The sequence below is a fragment of the Fonsecaea pedrosoi genome, assembly GCF_000835455.1.
Source record: "Fonsecaea pedrosoi CBS 271.37 unplaced genomic scaffold supercont1.2, whole genome shotgun sequence".
Classification (NCBI taxonomy): Eukaryota; Fungi; Ascomycota; class Eurotiomycetes; order Chaetothyriales; family Herpotrichiellaceae; genus Fonsecaea; species Fonsecaea pedrosoi.
The window spans coordinates 3,460,856-3,478,086 of NW_013550614.1; the positions used below are offsets into that span (position 1 = coordinate 3,460,856).

The 17,231-nt window shown below is 52.8% G+C and overlaps 9 protein-coding genes across 9 annotated transcripts; 5 read left to right on the forward strand and 4 right to left on the reverse strand.

The window, feature by feature from the left end:
- Positions 1-273: 273 nt before the first annotated feature.
- Z517_03207 (uncharacterized protein) lies at positions 274-2,023 on the forward strand (the record flags this gene model as incomplete). Its single annotated transcript, XM_013432315.1, has 6 exons — positions 274-494; positions 563-984; positions 1,097-1,304; positions 1,397-1,517; positions 1,578-1,739; positions 1,931-2,023. The coding sequence occupies 6 exons, from the start codon at positions 274-276 to the stop codon at positions 2,021-2,023; spliced, it is 1,227 nt and encodes a 408-aa protein (XP_013287769.1).
- A 697-nt stretch (positions 2,024-2,720) lies between these two features.
- On the reverse strand, positions 2,721-4,321 carry Z517_03208 (uncharacterized protein; the record flags this gene model as incomplete). Its single annotated transcript, XM_013432316.1, has 4 exons — positions 2,721-3,318; positions 3,381-3,867; positions 3,973-4,041; positions 4,165-4,321. The coding sequence occupies 4 exons, from the start codon at positions 4,319-4,321 to the stop codon at positions 2,721-2,723; spliced, it is 1,311 nt and encodes a 436-aa protein (XP_013287770.1).
- A 578-nt stretch (positions 4,322-4,899) lies between these two features.
- On the forward strand, positions 4,900-6,743 carry Z517_03209 (uncharacterized protein; the record flags this gene model as incomplete). The annotated part of the gene is made up of 2 exons (XM_013432317.1): positions 4,900-4,958; positions 5,012-6,743. The coding sequence occupies 2 exons, from the start codon at positions 4,900-4,902 to the stop codon at positions 6,741-6,743; spliced, it is 1,791 nt and encodes a 596-aa protein (XP_013287771.1).
- A 524-nt stretch (positions 6,744-7,267) lies between these two features.
- Positions 7,268-8,698, forward strand: Z517_03210 (uncharacterized protein; the record flags this gene model as incomplete). Its single annotated transcript, XM_013432318.1, has 1 exon — positions 7,268-8,698. One exon carries the CDS (start codon positions 7,268-7,270, stop codon positions 8,696-8,698), a length of 1,431 nt encoding a protein of 476 aa, XP_013287772.1.
- Positions 8,699-9,143: 445 nt separating this feature from the next.
- Z517_03211 (uncharacterized protein) lies at positions 9,144-11,168 on the reverse strand (the record flags this gene model as incomplete). Its single annotated transcript, XM_013432319.1, has 2 exons — positions 9,144-10,720; positions 10,784-11,168. 2 exons carry the CDS (start codon positions 11,166-11,168, stop codon positions 9,144-9,146), a joined length of 1,962 nt encoding a protein of 653 aa, XP_013287773.1.
- Positions 11,169-11,635: 467 nt separating this feature from the next.
- On the reverse strand, positions 11,636-12,607 carry Z517_03212 (uncharacterized protein; the record flags this gene model as incomplete). Its single annotated transcript, XM_013432320.1, has 2 exons — positions 11,636-12,029; positions 12,135-12,607. 2 exons carry the CDS (start codon positions 12,605-12,607, stop codon positions 11,636-11,638), a joined length of 867 nt encoding a protein of 288 aa, XP_013287774.1.
- Positions 12,608-13,252: 645 nt separating this feature from the next.
- On the reverse strand, positions 13,253-13,772 carry Z517_03213 (histone H3; the record flags this gene model as incomplete). Its single annotated transcript, XM_013432321.1, has 3 exons — positions 13,253-13,472; positions 13,527-13,680; positions 13,736-13,772. 3 exons carry the CDS (start codon positions 13,770-13,772, stop codon positions 13,253-13,255), a joined length of 411 nt encoding a protein of 136 aa, XP_013287775.1.
- Positions 13,773-14,580: 808 nt separating this feature from the next.
- On the forward strand, positions 14,581-14,937 carry Z517_03214 (histone; the record flags this gene model as incomplete). Its single annotated transcript, XM_013432322.1, has 2 exons — positions 14,581-14,807; positions 14,862-14,937. The coding sequence occupies 2 exons, from the start codon at positions 14,581-14,583 to the stop codon at positions 14,935-14,937; spliced, it is 303 nt and encodes a 100-aa protein (XP_013287776.1).
- A 1,831-nt stretch (positions 14,938-16,768) lies between these two features.
- Z517_03215 (uncharacterized protein) lies at positions 16,769-17,074 on the forward strand (the record flags this gene model as incomplete). Its single annotated transcript, XM_013432323.1, has 2 exons — positions 16,769-16,861; positions 16,919-17,074. 2 exons carry the CDS (start codon positions 16,769-16,771, stop codon positions 17,072-17,074), a joined length of 249 nt encoding a protein of 82 aa, XP_013287777.1.
- Positions 17,075-17,231: the final 157 nt, after the last annotated feature.

A 17,231-nucleotide genomic window follows, 5' to 3' on the forward strand; every position in this document is an offset into this window, starting at 1 on the left:
CATGAGAGCACATAGTTAGCTTTGGGCCTCCTCGGCCTCCCAGATGTCAGACCGTGCAGCCCGCAAAGAGGAGTTGGTGCATCCAATGGCCGAGGTCTTCCACTTTCCGCAAACAAAGGACACGACCGTAATCCATTTGTATAAGAGATTCGAGGATCCCCGTTACCCCATGCTCACCCAAACAACTTCATCCGGTTTCACTTGGTCTCCTTCTGTTCCTTTTAACCGTGTCTATCCTTTTGATCTGGGTTTCGAGCACCGTCTCTTTGCAAGATGGCAGGCTATGACACGATCCCGCAAAATGCTGGGTTGAAGGTGGATAGATTCACCTTGTCGATCCCTGACCAGCAACTGTCAGAATTCAAAGACCTGTTGCGACTCTCCAAGCTAGCCCCACGCACATACGAGAACTTGCACACCGATGATGGGGAGTTTGGTGTCAGTTATTATTGGATGAAGAAGGCGAAAGACTATTGGCTGAACCAATATGACTGGTAGGTCCTCATTCAGCGGAACGAGCTATGTACCACAACGACCAGAGACACTGAAGCCCTTGACCTAGGCGTGAGATTGAAAAGTACAACAACTCGTTTCCGAATTTCATCGCCCACATCAAGGACGACGACGGGGAGGATTTCCGCATCCACTTCGTCGGTCTCTTTTCCAAGAAGCAAAATGCAGTTCCGCTCCTCTATATGCACGGTTGGCCCGGTAGCCATCTTGAACACCTCGAGATCATGGACTTGTACCGCAACAAATATTCACCAGAAGAGCTGCCTTACCATGTCATTGCTCCCTCGCTGCCAGGATGGACTCTCAGTTCCGGGCCTCCCTTGACCAAGAACTTTACCACCGAAGATATTGCTCGAATCATGAACAAATTGATGGTAGGCTTGGGGTTTGGGAGTGGCTATATATGTCAAGGAGGCGACATTGGTTCTTTCACGGCCAAGGTTATGGCAGGAACATATGACGAGTGCAAAGGTGAGCCAAGCATATTCGGCCCACATCCGATCGATCTTGTTGGCATATATCTAACTTATTATCAATAGGTGTACATTGTGAGTGTGATGCTTGCGCCCCTGTAAATCCCCAGCTGATGACTTTCCAGACAACTTCGCCGTGTCTAGTGTGCCACCAGAGAACGTGGATGAAAGTCAAATCACCGAGTCCGAGAGGCATGCCATGGAGACACGAATGAAGGCATTCAACACGACCGGAAATGCCTATGCGCGGGAACACGGCACTCGACCGGCGACGATTGGGTTTGTGCTGGCTTCCAGCCCTCTTGCCCAGCTAGCCTGGTAAGCAAATCCCAACATGACCTGGAAGTGGACATGATGTCGGCGGCCTAAGCATATGGTGGTCAAACAAACTAAATCCTGACATTTGACAGGATCGGCGAGAAATTCATCGAATGGACCGACGAGACACCCCCTCTCAAGAAGATCCTCGACTCCGTCAGTTTGTACTGGTTCACCGAGTCATTCCCACGCTGCATCTACTGCTACCGCGAGGTATGATTCTGCCTGCCCATGATGCCAGTGATCTATATATTCTGACCGCTCTCGAAACAGTTCTCCCTCCCCGGTGGCCCCGGGCTCCCGCACGGAAACCCAAAATACAGAAACGACAAGCCGACCGCATACTCCTGGTTTCCGAAGGAGCTGGCGCCGGTGCCGAAGGCGTGGGTGCTCGCACAGGGCCACAACCTCGTGCTCTTCCGACAACACGAATCGGTGAGTTTGGCTTGTTTTTCCTCCAGATTTCCCGGAATACATATCCCACTGGCAACCTGTGTGTCATATACATGAGATGAGAGACGTACAACAATCCGTCCGTTCTCTGCCTGCTCGTCAGTGTATATTTGTTTGTTTGCATGCATGCACGGCACACGGGACTACTCACTAAGTGCCTTCTTGTTTCACAGGGCGGCCACTTCGCGGCAATGGAGAAGCCAAAGGAAATGCTCGAGGATATGGAGGAGTTTATCCAGAAGATCGGCTGGCCTGTGAAGAAGTGACGGAAAAGAAAACCTACTCGTTGTACCGTGCGGAGATGGTGGTAGGGTCAGTTACCGCGGAGCACTTTATAAGTAACCCAATTCTGTGCTTACGTTGATTTACTACCTCGTATACCGGGCCATGGTAACATCATCTACCTCCGGGATACCGGGAACGGAAAAGTCAAGGTCCGGGTTTCACAGCCACTGATTGACTGCCGGAGGGATTATGAATCAGGGTTTGTGCTGATGGGATGGCTGGCTGCAGGATGGACGAACCAAACCCAGAGACCAAATACTCGATACTGTAGTCTCTGGCAACAAACAGAACCGGCTTGGGTGATACTCTAGAACGACACGACCTGCCCGTTGTCCATGTTGTCTAAGCCAATGATCATTAGTGCCGTAAAGGATCGATCCTCGTCTCATGGGCACGACCTGGCCCTGGCCGACCTAACAAAACACGCACTGCTCGTCCCGACCAAGCGAGGGCTTTGACATCGTCCCAGATCTCCGCGCACGGTGCGTCACACTCACTACCCAGCCAGAGGAACCGGGCGAGCATGTCCTTGACAGACATCACCAACCCGGGGTCCTTCCCTCTAGAAACTCCCTCATTTTTGCCGCTCTCGGCAGCGTTGACGTGCTGAACGAGAAACTCGATGAACCAGTCGTAGAGAAAGGTGCTCTTCACGGACCACGCAGTCACGACCGCGGTTCAGAGGAGGAGAAGAGGATAGGTTTGATCGCGGCGCAGACACACGTCTGTTGTCGTGGCGTGTTGCAGACATCGCTTGACGCGCTCGGCGTACGGGATGGTCACGTCGATATTGTCGTGCAGGTTGGGCAGGAGGACCGTGACTTGGAAGACAAAGGCGCACAGGCGACAGAGTTCGTAGGCTGCGAGCGCTCGACATTTTCGTAAGAGGGTTGGGTTCTTAGCAGCGTGGACCGAGCTTGACGACGACGAAAACAACTCCTCGGACAGGTCCGGCAGGGTCAGTAGCTCGTGCTGATTCTGGTTTCGTGCAAAGATGATCATCCTGATCGGGGGCGCTTCACGACGGTCGCCGCGTTGGTAGCTGTCGAAAGTGATAATCAGACCACGCATGTCACGAAGCACATGCAGCAATTTGAGGGCTGGGGCCAAGTCCAGATCTGCGAGAAAGTCGAAGCCGGTGGCCAGATTAGGGCATCTCTGAGATGCGACACTTCCGAGGTGGCTGGTGGGCCAGGAGCTGATGACCGGCGAAGAGGGCATGAGTAGAGGAAAGGAGGGTTTCCTTTGAAACATGATCGATGTGTGGATATCGAAGCTTCATTTCCCCCCTGATCAGCATATGATAATTCCGGTGACTCTGTCGGTCTCAAGACTCACGAAGCAAGGGCAAAGGCAAGGCCGGGGAGCCAGATCGTATGTAATCCGCCTTTCATCTTGACGATCTCGACCACAGCCCTCATGTACCGCCACTCGTACTCTTGACTGGAGTAGAACTGGCCATCTTGCTGGGCCGACATTGTTCGTTTCTCGCGCTTTTCTGCCGCCGTCACCCTCTCTCCGCAGCTGACAATTGCCAACATGGCCATGGCGAAGACGACTTCGTCGGATAACGCTGACGCTTTAGACTGCAGGGCTATTCTGAGCGACTTGATCGCTTCCGGTTTGCTCGTCAGCCGCAACACCGCGCTCTTTGAATTGTCCACCGACGGAGATTGGTGGAAAGCCTTGTGTGCGGCACCGGTATAGACGAGGGTGTAAAAGCACAAAGGGGAGCGGATTGCAGTGTCCATGACCGACTTCTTCGCCGCGAGCAGAGATCCTGGCCAGTCATCGGCGGCAAAGAGGGACCACTGGTACGAGACGGCTGAAAATCGCAGTCAGGTCTCCATTGAATCGTCGCGCGAAGTAAGATCTCAATATGGCGCAGCTTGGGGACAATATAAAGCGCTGAGCGGAGAGACGGACTGACCATGGTCAAGCATTTCATGCACCATCTGAGCCTGGTCCGGCAGACAATAGGCGTTGAACGGGTCCAAGTCTGCCGGCCCCTAGTACAGTGCTCGAATCGGGAATCGGAGTTTTGAATCTCATTTGCCCATGGCTGCTTGATTCGGGGAATGATGCTTGCACAACCCTTGTAACGTCTCTTTCATGCCCTTACCTGCAGAGGGTCGTTGGCCGCGAAGACCAGGCATTTTGAGGGACTTGGCCTTGTGGTGGTAGACCCTTGCGGCATGCTGTTGCGGGGACTCCTCTGCTGTCTCGTCAATGTCATGAGAATCCGTCACCGGGTTATACGGTAGGAAAAGGAGGCGCATAATTGCTCTCAAGATCAATGAGGTTCAATCTGTTCTGGACCCCAGCTGGGTGGCTTATGGTCGACCGACAAGGTATGAGACTCTCAAAGGTTCTCACAAACGAGATATCAGAGTAGTATCATCACCCCATTTTCGACAGTTCTTTTTAACAGAGTCAGACCTGGCTGTCCTGATTAGCAGGTGTGGGAGGCTATGCCACTGATATGACACCCTGCAACGCATGTTTGGAGACATTCGAGGCCTTGTCAAATTCGTCAGCCAGATAAAGTTGGAGTTTGACTGGGAAACCCCTCGGCATGAGATCTGGGGGTTCTGGGCATCTCGGCAGAATGATTCTTAAGCCAAATACGAGGTACTGAGAACATCATTTGAACAAGAAGCAAGCAAACTGCGGTTGGCTGCGGCAAACTGAGCGAGCTGCTCGATTGGGACTAATCAGTATATTATTATTACAGGGGGTGAGGGGCTATCCCCAAAAAGGCCATAATCTTGGCATGTATCTTGGCATATCTGTCTCCTTTGCCCGATCAACTACTTTTCTAAGAAATCCGAACGACCTAACCGTCAAATATAGGGAAATGGACCCGAGCTTAGAGGACTTCAAGAGGCGGAAAGACCCTATTAGATCTCCAAAAGGGTAAGAACGCAATAACTCCCTTCCAATCCAGCACTGACGCCCCGAAGAGCTAGAGGTCAGCAAAATCCTCGGCCAGCTCCGACCAAGTTCTTCCTGCCTCTGAACATCGCCTTCTACGTCTGCTTTACCTCACACCTTGTGGCAGCGCTGTATGCACCAATCCAGGACTGTGACGAGACCTTCAACTACTGGGAACCCTTGCACTACCTAAATCATGGCTACGGCCTCCAGACATGGGAGTACTCTCCAGAATTCAGCATTCGGAGCTGGGCATATATCGGCCTACACGCCCTTCCCGCAAAGCTCGCCGGCGTCTTTGGCGGGTCAAAGATGTTCGAGTTCTATTCCCTCCGCGTCATGCTGGCATTTGTCTGCGCGGCAACTGAAGTCCGTCTTTACTCGGCCATATCTCGAACCATCAATCCGCGGGTCGGGGTGACTTACCTTATGATTGTTACCTTCAGTCCCGGATTCTTCTACGCCTCTACTGCATTTTTGCCATCTAGCTTTGCCATGTACACATCCGCCTTAGGTCTGACCTCTTTTATGGACTGGCATGGAGGATCTAAAACTGCCGCCGGCATCATGTGGTTTGGAATCGGCGCTCTGCTCGGATGGCCATTCTCGGGAGCCCTGATTGTTCCTTTCGTTGTCGAAGAATGGCTCATGGCGATAGTGGGACAAACAGATCTCTTCGAGACGTTCCGACGTTATCTGGACGGTGGTGCAAGGTGCTTGGTGGTTCTGGCCCTTCAAATCAGCATCGACACGTTCTTTTACCACAAGATCGTGGTGGTGCCCTGGCGTATCGTTGCCTACAATGTCTTTGGCGGCAAGGATCGCGGTCCTGACATATTCGGAACGGAACCGTGGGACTACTACCTAAGGAATCTGCTGCTCAACTTCAATATGTGGTTTATCCTTGCTGCGATTTCAGGGCCACTTGTCCTGTTCCAGTCCATCATCCTGAACCAATACCCCACCAAACAAACGCTGCTCAGGACGCTGACCTTTCTCTCCCCGTTCTATGTGTGGCTGGTCATTTTCACCATTCAACCCCACAAAGAGGAAAGATTCATGTTTCCTGCGTACCCGTTCCTCGCTTTGAATGCCGCCATAGCATTCCACTCCCTTTTGGCGTGGATCGGATCGACGGACTCGTTCATCTTTGGCAAAATCCCGGCGAAACTGAAACTAGCGGTCATCTTACCGATTGTGCTTCTGGGCATTAATACCGGGCTGTTGCGTATCGTGGGGACGCTGACCGCATATCGGGCTCCATTGCAGATATACGACAGTCTCAAAGCATCGAACCTGGCCCAGGAAGACAACACAGTCTGCTTCGGCAAGGATTGGTATCGCTTTCCAACCTCGCATTTCCTGCCTAACAATACCCATGCGAAGTTTGTCAAAAGTGAATTCGACGGTCTGCTACCTGGAGAGTTTCACGAGGGCAAGACTGGGTTTGGTTTCTTCCCGGGAACCTGGTTGGTGCCGCCTGGGATGAATGATCGAAATGAGGAAGATCCTGCAAAGTGTATCGATGTCCAGTACTGCACGTTCTTGGTCGATTCGTACATGCCGGGAATGGAAGCCACCGAGCACGAGCCACTATATGTTCTGGACGAGGATCATTGGGAAAAGATCTCATGCGCACCATTTTTGGATGCGTCGAGGACCGGGACTCTTGCTAGGACGATTTGGATTCCCGAATCACCGGTCATACCACCCCGGTATCGTCGACATTGGGGTGAACACTGCCTGCTGCGGCGAAGAGAGGTATAAATATAGAGACCGTGACAAGAAGTGGTGCAATTCTGGTATTAATACAGGCAGTCGTGCTCGAATACTTGCCTGCGAAATCCCAGTTCCGGCAGATCCACGGCCAAGTCCGCGAACCTGGAAATCATGAGGTCGCGGTGGCTTGCCGCACCCCAAACGCTGTCCCTGGGGAAAAAGTGCGCCATGCCGAAAGAGGCATATTTGTCCAGTATCGACGATGCGAAGTGATTGGACAGCACCAACCACAGGTCTTGAAATCAGTGGTTAATGATAAGAATCCAACTGGACGGCAGATACCCATGCGATATCAGCACCCGTACGTCTGGAGGGTCTGGCGTTGTCTGGGGGGCCGGTCAGGAATAGCTTCTGGCCTCTCGGCGGATCAGCACGTCGAATCCAGACATCGATTCCATTTCCAAAAGTTCATATACCCGCCGGAGCATTTGGATTTTGTTTTGAAGGTTTGGCGTCTTCCCTTTCGCTTCCTTGAATCTACAGCGCCAACCCTCGTTCCGCAAACCACCGCCATGGATTCGGAAACACTCAGACACAAGATCTCCGACCTCATCGCTAGGTCACAGCCGTACATTGAGCAAGCGAATGCCCATGTCCAGCCCTATGTGGAACAAGCCAACGACCATTTTCAGAAATCCAAACACCATTGCTCTTCGATCTTGAAATCGGCTCAGTCAGAGTTGCACACTTTGTCACAAAAGCCCCATTTCCAAGAAGTCCTCTATGGCCTGACCTTGTTCGTGTTCCTCGCCTTTGCAATCAGCCGTTTTGTCTCTTCCCGCCGCTCTCGGTACCCTACCAGTTCTTCATCTCGCCCGTCAACCCCGCCGACACCACTCCTCGAAAAGGCCACTCATACCAAGGGGCCCAATGCCGCCCAGGCCCGGAAACCAGGGACGTGGATTCCGTCCGACTTTCAACGGCCCAAACCGCGAGCGTACGAAAACTGGTCCATCGAGCACACAAAACCTCTGCCTTACCGGCCGTTTCGCTACGGACCCAAGTACTTCGTGACCATGGGTCTCCGTAACGTGAAATGGGACAACTGGATCGAGCTGGATAACCACTTCCCGCGCTTCCACGCGGACAAGGCGCGTCGAATCAAGGAACGCGGGCACAAGTGCTGCAGGACGGCGCCCGAGGCGTACCCCGCGGCGCTGGAACTCCTGGAGGAATTCCGCTCGTACCTGCCGGACCGCTACCCGACGCTGTACCAGCGGACGGAGAAGGGGATCAAGAACCTGTGGTCGGGCGAGGAACTGGACACGACGTCGCGGCCGCTGCCGGAGGACCCGATGCAGACGGCGGCACGCATGGTGCAGGACGACCTGGCGATCATGCTCGAGGGCGAGGACGGGCAGTACTACCTGCTCGCGGGGGCGGTGCTTCTAGCAGGCTTCTGGCGGCTGGAGGACAAGTACCGGATGCCGCTGTCGGAGATCCACACGAGCGGGGACGTGCCGCAGTTCAAGGAGAAGCTGGAGAAGGGGATGATGAACTTCTTCCGGCGACTCAAGCCCGAGGAGCTGGTCGCGCGCAACAACTACTTCCTGCAGGTCGACGACGACCTGGCCTGGTCGTACTCGATCGGCAGCGAGGACAGCCCCTCGATCAGCTGGAACACGGCCGAGAAGAACCGCGCCGTCGAGCACCACTACTTCCGCTCCGAGCGGCAGACCCTGCGCCGCCTCCCGCGCTCCGGCGGCGTCGTCTTCACCATCCGCACCTACTTCCACCCGATCACCGAGATCGCCGAGGAGGACTACGTGCCCGGTCGCCTGGCCAGCGCCGTCCGCAGCTGGGGCGACGACGTCTCCCGCTACAAGGGCAAGGAAAAGTACGAGGCCGTCCTGCTCGAGTTCCTCGACAGGAAGCACCAGGAGCAGTTGGACCGAGGGCTCAAGCTGGACGAGGAGGACGAGAGGAGGAGTTATCCATGGTGATGGCGACCCACATATCTTGAATGGATATTTATATACATATACATTGAGAGAGAGAGAGAGAGAGAGAGAGAGATGAATATATACATAGCACGTGTATAAGTTCCTTTCTGCACGCTGTCCCTCGAAAACGAAAAAGAATTGACTATACCGAGATCAATGAATGTCGTCTCGTCTCGTCGGAAAGAAACCATGCATTGCATACTCTGTAGTCTGGTGTGTCTGTACGTGCACACACACACGTACCAGATTTGGTCCGGCGGGTAGAGTTCCTGGACACCTTCGCTACCAGTGATCACCTCGTATAAGCGCAAGACTCGAAAGGAACGCGCATTGCTCAAACCATAACGGCGCCTCCTATCCTATCCACTCGTCCAATTTTTTGAGAAGCATGAATGCATTGTCAGGATATACGCTGTAACCTCGTCTCTCGTTATCAATCACTTTTTTATACCCGACTTCTCCTGCCCGTGCTTTCCTCCCCCGGCTCTCCACCCTCGAGCTCCTCCTTCAGCCGCCTGCGCTCCCTCGCCTCCCTGACCATGTTCTCATCCCTCTGTCTGATCCAGGCGCATTCGTCGCGAAACTCGCAGACGCGACACTTCCACGCATCGACGACCTCGACGCCGCGCGGCTCCCGCTCTCCCTTCCAGAAAGACAGGGACGAGTAGAGAGAAGACGTGAGGAACGAGGGGTTGAAGAGGATGGATTTGCTGCCCAGAATGTGCGAGTGAGCTTCCGCAGTGCTATTCGCGTTTTCACTGCGGTGTTTGTAATTGGTGGAGATGTAACGTGCCGTAAGGATGGGCGAGAGTCGTGTTGGCTGGGACGGCGGCGTAGGGAGGGCGGAGAGGGAGGATGGGGGTGGAGCATTAGAATCTTGACTTGTATCAAAGGAGTTGGTCACGCGTGGAACAGACCCCGGCGTCGAACTCGACGGGATAATGAACGTCGATCGGAACTGCTCCATCATAAAATCCCACAGACTAGCAAGGGTGTTGTGCTGGAGAAGGACATCCATAGAGTCCTGCGTTGACGGCGTCAGTTCCTCTCTGACATGGTCACTCTGTTGTGATAATTCAAAGACTTCTTGGTTCAAACCGCCAATCTGCGCGATGAACCCGTCCGAGAATGTCTCGTGTATGTCAAACTTGTATCTCTCTGCCAGTTGAGAGAGGGAGAACTGTCCCTGTGCCATGTTTTCCAGCATGTGGTGGTAGAGATGCAGTTGCACTAGGGTCGGCCGAATAGCTGACCCTGTCGGTAAAGTGGGAGTGCCTCGTGTCTTGACATCGATGATATAGACCTTCCTCTCGTCATCCTGCTCTGATTTGCGCATCCTCCGGGCGGTAGGACTGCCACCGGCTTTTTGGCTGATATCGGCGGCGTCTCCCTTCAGAGCCTGTGACAGTGACTGACCTTCATCCCAGATCTCGTTTGTCACAAGGTAGTCCCTTATACTGGCCTGGTATTCTGGTAGCGGAGGTTCTGTATTCTTCTTTTCGAGCAGATTTCGACTCATCTCCTCAAGCTTGGGGTCAGGACACTCGTAAGTCAACTCGTCAATGACTCCGTTGACGATCTGTCCGCCGATTGATCCCCAGACCTCCAACTCGCGCGTCATTCCTTGTTCCCTGAGTGTTTTCAACCCTTGGATGATGTTCCATACCCGAAGACCCCAACCATCTTCTCTTTTTGAGATCTCCACGGGAACCGTGGCGTGTATCTCGTCTTCCAGCGCTTGGTGGACAGCACTACCCTGTTTCATTGCCGGTGTCCTCCTTTTTCGCCCGTGTTTCGTCAAGACATAGTAATATTGTAGCTCGCACCATGCGGGAGATATTAGATCGGTGACGGAGAGCGCTTTCATGGGAGGTTTGCGGAACCGTTCCAGAGGGGAACGAGCGTCTGACTCGGGAGGTTGCTGCTCCTGCTGAGCATCTTGTTTGGGTTGCGTGCGTCGTGGAGATGTCCCTCTTCCCGTCCTCACATCCTCTTCAGCGACAGGAGACAGTCTTTGCGAAGCTGGGCGCTGGTCAGCTTGTCAGCGGCCGAAAGTATTTGGGGGTAGCTTTGTACAGAACTGACTGCTTTGGTCGCATACGTTCTGGACAGGGACACTGGTAACTGAGCGAGGCTCGAGTTCCCCCTGACGTGTAGCTTCGAGGCCAGACACCTTAGGCAGACGAATGCCTCGAGGTGCTTCATAGTCTTCGATATCTGTCACGACCAGGGGCTCGATTTCCTGGTCCGGCCTCGATTTGCCTGCGGCCTCGAGGAAAAGTCGGTCAATGATCTCGAGCGCTTCAGGGTCTTCCCCAAAGTCGCTGTACTCGTCCGTGTCCTCATCATTCGGTGTCGAGCTTGGCCCGGTCCCCGTGTTCACCAGATCGAGTTGCATCAATACATTGCGACGTTGGGTCGACATTGTCGGGGTTTGATTGCGGCCTGGAAGTGGGTTTGTAGCCGTCATGATTCATTAACCACCAGCGACGACTCGGACAACGTGAATGCAAAGCTGAAAACTTGCCCCGTCCCATCTTCAAATCCTAACAGGACAGCCGTCTGCCTCGATATATTACTTGTTTGTTCCAACTTCAGACCGCTTCATGTCGAAGGCCCGTCTGCCTAGCAGCGTCCTCGGAGGCGCGCTTTGGGGCTGCTCCTCACGCGTCGCGGGGCTAGACACGACACCCAATCGATAGGTTATTGGCATGGTTTTACTCTGTATTCTATGATCTAGCCCGCTATCGCTGCCTGTACGCTCTCTATCCTAGAACACGGCCTATCCAATACACCAATGCCACAGATATTTCCGCGATAGAACGGCATCCGTGAAACGAGCTAGTCAGCCTTCCCCTGAACACAGCAGATCTCTTCTTTCCAATAGACTGCTCCGAGTCATTCAAGCGCCGAATTGTACACCTGGACCATCCGTGTTCACTTCGTCACCATGCTCTGCTTCAGCACTGGCCTGCTCAGCGTATCAATCTGCGCTTCAATTTTCTCTTCCGTCCGGTTGAGAAAACTCAGATAGCACTGCCACGCAACAGCAAAGACCCCGGAGAACATGAAGCGGTATTGAGGCGGAACAAAGGCAAAAGAGAACGCAGTGACCGCAGGCCATAATTTCAGAGAATTGAGCATGCTGATTGGCACCGCAGCTTGAATGCGCATAATGATGCCCATCGTGTGCTCGCCGGTCAGCAGGGCTTGCATGCCGAAAAAGTATGTGTTGAATACAGGAGTGAAAACAATTTGGTTTACAGCAACCTTTGTCGCGATGGAAGCGATTTTCGAGGGGTAGTTGAAACTCTGGCCCAGGAAGAGGAACCTGAACATCTCTGCTGTTAGCGCTCGCGGCTCCTGTGTTTTTCACCTTACATGCTCTGCCGGCGACCAACTGACGGTGTCTGACCGTCAGGGTTGAATTTCATACCATTTGTAACCCGGTATCGCCGCGAGGGCTCCGATCGTCAACATCCTCAGCGTCCGCCATGGGTTGTACGGTTCCCCTCCTATGTCTTGCGCCAGAATATCACCGCAAAGGTAGGTTGTCAGGGTCGTGCATAGTTGCACAGTATAAGGCCTCTTCAACTGGGTGCGGTGGAACCATTGGAAGAATGTAGAAACCGGTCCCAGACGATGATACCACAGTTGGATCGGGATATCGACGGGGTCGACGGGCTTCGAAGTCTCGCCGACGGGCACTTGATGAAGCGAGTGAGGAGGGATTGTATTTTGCGACCTTGGTCGAGGGCTCGTTGTGTCTTTCACAGGGCCAGAATTGGTTGAGTGCGACGAGTTTCTCTGCGCATGATGGTTGAGTCGGGCTCTCGCGCCCGACACTCGCACCCGAAACGACGTCGATCTGGCACTAGATTTGAGCGCTGCCCAGTGCAAAGGGTGCATTATTGACGGAATGCCATTATGGATAGAATTGTCAGCAGTCCGACCAGGAATATTTCTCTCCGTAAACACATCTGCAAAACTAAATTCCTCTACTGAAGGGCAAAATTTGCCATGGTCGCCTTGGGGCCCACTGGTTGCGTGCCCGGATGACACCCGCCTGCAGCCCCCCGATGCAAGCCAAAATAGGCGCTCGTACCCCTGGATCGTCGCCTGGTAGCACCAAGCAGAGATAGCTTGCAGCAAACTCGGATCTTGAACGCCCCATGCCCGCTCGCAACAGGCAGTACAGCAAAAACCAAAATGTCTTTGAGATGGAAAATTACAAATTTGTTTTCGTGTTAACCTGAATTGCATTCAGATTCTATCTGGTTGACGCAGCGCATTCTGCTGGTTCCATGTCATAGTCATGATGACTGGTATGATGCTGCGTGATGTACAAGCACGAGCAGAAGCAGAAGACGCCAGAAGTTCCCGTAACCACCCGTGATCAATGTTGTAAAAACCAATACAAGCCCCTATGAATTCATTCCGTTTCGCCTTGTGTCAACTCATGAAACCCCCCCGTACTCAAATCATGACCATGATCAACGCTCCCAACCTGCCAGGTGACTACCGATTGAGATGTTGCAAGTTTCAACCCATCATCTAGGATCGCTCACCACGGAGACGGCGGGCAAGTTGGATGTCCTTGGACTGGATGGTGACACGCTTGGCGTGGATGGCGCACAGGTTGGTGTCCTCAAAGAGAGAGACGAGGTAGGCCTCAACGGACTCTTGGAGAGCGCCGATGGCGGATGACTGGAAGCGAAGATCGGACTTGAAGTCTTGAGCGATCTCACGGACCAAACGTTGGAAGGGAAGTTTGCTGTTCATGTTATTAGCTGATAGTTCTTCCAAAGTAGCAGTGACGACGACATACCGGATGAGCAACTCAGTGGACTTCTGGTAACGACGGATCTCACGGAGAGCGACGGTACCAGGCTTGTATCTGTGAGGCTTCTTGACACCTCCAGTGCTGGGTGCGGACTTGCGAGCTGCCTTGGAGGCGAGCTGCTTTCTTGGGGCCTTGCCACCTAGAGATCGAGTCAGCGATGATTTGGTGACGATGAGATGAATGAAGGCACTTACCAGTGGACTTGCGGGCAGTTTGCTTGGTACGAGCCATTGCGATGGATGGATTTGATGATGAATTGAAAGTGTTATTGATGGAATGGAAGATTGGCGGAAAACTGGAGATGATGAGTGAGGCTGGATGGGGAAGAAAAGCTAAGTGGACAAGGTGGGTGGGAGCGAGGTATTTGTAGTGAGGAGAGATTGAAAGGCAGACGCTTGGCGTGATCTGATGTGCGGTTGCGGGATGATTTCACCAACACGGAGCCAAATGACTCAAGGGCAGCGGCGGCAAGTGATTGCAGACAAAAAACAAAGTGATCAGATCAGGGCTGCCAAAAACCCCATGATTCTGCTGGCCATTTTGCTGGTGATTCAGAACTCTGCCAAAATTGGCGTCTGATCCCGCCGCTTGGCGTACCACATCAAGATCTGGACCATGGCCCTGCACCACTGTACACCCCCGCCATCACACTCAACACTAGATAGTAATTGATGCATTTTGGATAAACTTGATCGGTAGGTGATACTGTCACAATCTATCTGAAAGATCAATTGATTCATGTGGTTGTGGTTGAGAGATCAGTCAATCAGTACCGCAGCAAGGTCCAAGTGGGCGGGTGAGTGCAGTTCTCGGATCTGAATTCTGATTGGTTGTGATCCGAACTGCGCCGGGTTGATCTCAAGGGTGCGCAACAGGCACTGCCGGGGTGCATAAGTCTCCCCCCACCCGTCGCCATTTCCACCCAAGTCTTACTCTCTCATCCCATCCATTCAACCATCACAGCCTTCACAGCAACCTTCTTGCAACAACTCATATTACACCTTCCCATTCTCTTAAACAACTTCATCCCTTCATCAAAATGACTGGACGTGGCAAAGGCGGCAAGGGCCTCGGCAAGGGTGGTGCCAAACGCCACCGAAAGATTCTTCGTGACAACATCCAGGGTATCACCAAGCCCGCTATTCGACGTCTCGCCCGTCGTGGTGGTGTCAAGCGTATCTCAGCCATGATCTACGAAGAGACCCGTGGTGTCCTCAAGACCTTCCTGGAAGGTGTTATCCGTGATGCTGTCACATACACTGAACAGTGAGTACTTCCTGTGAAGCATTCGATGTACACTTTATACTAACCATCTTGCAGCGCCAAACGAAAGACTGTCACCTCATTGGATGTTGTCTATGCCCTCAAGAGACAAGGCCGCACTCTCTACGGTTAGTCACTCTTGCGTCTTTTGCTCAGGCAATTATTAATTGGTATTCAGGCTTCGGTGGTTAAACACTTCACCAGTCATACTCTTGTTACGACATCTTGTCTCGGGTTTTCGTGTCTGTCACGGTTCATGGCACGTCACCCGATCCTTTTCTTGTTTTGAGTTTCGGAGTGGTTGGGCATTCACATGGGTTTTTGATCAATGGGGTTGTGCAAGGGTCATGGTTATGATGGGATGGCAAATCAATCAGTGGTGCCTTCAGTGCAATGATGTATCATACAGGCACAATATGAGCAGCCTGCTTCGGCGTTGACAGATGGGCTGAGCCGCGACATAAGCATCAGCACCCAGAAATGAAATAAAGACTTCAAAGAATTGCGCTCCAAGTATTCCAGTTTGTTTTGGTTGTCGCGTCGTGTTCAGGCGCGTGGCTATTGTGATTCCTTGGTGGTTTCCGACCGATCTTGCCGGGGATTCCGGTGTCGCGAGTTCAAGGACTTTGAACATTCGAAGGCTCTTCTGACTTTGGGCTGTTGGGACCTTTTGGTCTAGGCAGCAGTCATCCTTCTGCAAAGTTGGGCTCTGTACAGTGTGTCTTTGATGATTCAATTCGGTATTGCTGTTTGATTTGTGTATGGTATTCACAAAGGTGACTTGATTGAGAGCCCCTCCATATTTTATGTATTAATGAGTTGCCTCTGTCCACGATGGGCTGCTCAACTCACCATCTCTTGCGCGTCACTGGGGGAGTCACCGGTCGAGCTTGAAGATCAGTGTCTTTCGAAGCCTAGGTAGGTCTAGTGAAGCAGCTCGACATACGTGGCGGTTGGTTGTCGCGGCAATCTGCCCTAATTGCCCCTTTCACGGACTCGTCGTTGGTGCAGGCACATCCGTGGCCTGGTTGACTCACCCTGAGTATGGAAATGTTGGTGGCGCTGAGTAGAGCTGGCACATGCGTTCACCTGGGGCTGGGATACTCGTTGGCCTGCGCATTTCTCGTTTTGAGGATCAATGCTTCTGCCAGGAACCTGGATGCAAGTCCGCCCTTGGATGAATGTCAGCCAGGGACTTTTGTCTCGTACACATCCTAGGATGCACCAGGGTCGGGAGGATTTAAGCATCAATATCTTTGTTGGGACTGGTTGTACTCGGCGGTGTTTTTGTCGCGTACCTCCAGGAATAGATCCATTCCGGCATAGTAACTATATTATTCTACTTCTGCGTACGCTCACACTCTCCCGTTCGATCTCCAACATCGCAGAGTCCTCATATTTTCTTGGAGCCCTGCTGTCATGAAATACTTACTGCAGACTTCGCGGAGACTTGTGCGACTGTTGGGCACCTGCGGGTCGATGACCTTCATGACTTTGGCACTCGGCGGAATGTCACTCTGGGTTTCAAGGCCTGCCCTTCAATGGCTTCTGCCAGTTGCCAGCGCAAGAGTACACGATAATAAAATACCAGCGAGGCCACTTTCACAGCATCGAGAAGTATTGTGAGGGTGTCGTAGTGAGAAGTGTAGTGTTGGTGTCGGAATATGTGAGCCTTGCCGAGTTTATTTTCTCGATTTGGAAAATTAAATTCTACCAACGTCCAAGCAGCGTTAGCCCACACCATCCACACATCCACAGCCTCAACACACCCCCAAGGTATCCTAGACCAGGAGAAAGTGCGCTTCGATGGCCTGTGAAAAATCCAAATGACAGAGACAGATTGCATCCAAATATCCGCAAGGGAAAGCCCAGCTGCAACGCCCAGCGTTTCTCTCGTCCAGCCCGTCACGCCCAACGCACCCTACACCCAGGCTGGTAAAGTCGGCAGTCTCTTACTCACTACGATGGACGAACCTCTGAATCACGGGATTCTGGTGCACGGCCAATGGTGCACCGAAGGAATTATCTGTCGCATGGCCAGTTTACCCATATCGACGGTGAGTTGTGGTAATAGCCTTTTACAAGGCGGCGAACACTACACTCCTGCAGACTAGACTCTGCGACCTACAATTGCGGGGATGGCAAGCGTCCACTTCTTCCGGGATACACTGGGGGTTCGGCAGAAGACGTACAGTTCGACGTTACATGGGAGCATGGTGCAGAAGGGTGTTGACGAAGATCAACCCAGTGACGAATATGTCGTCCTGTAAGTTGGCGCAGGAAAGTGAGCAGTTTCGTAAAGACTTCTCTTTCCATCAGGTGAAAATGGCGATACGCTTTCAAAGATCCCCAAACAGCCGAGAATGACAGCGGGTAATTCCAAACCCCACCACACGATAAGCACTTCAACAAACTGCGTGTACAGTC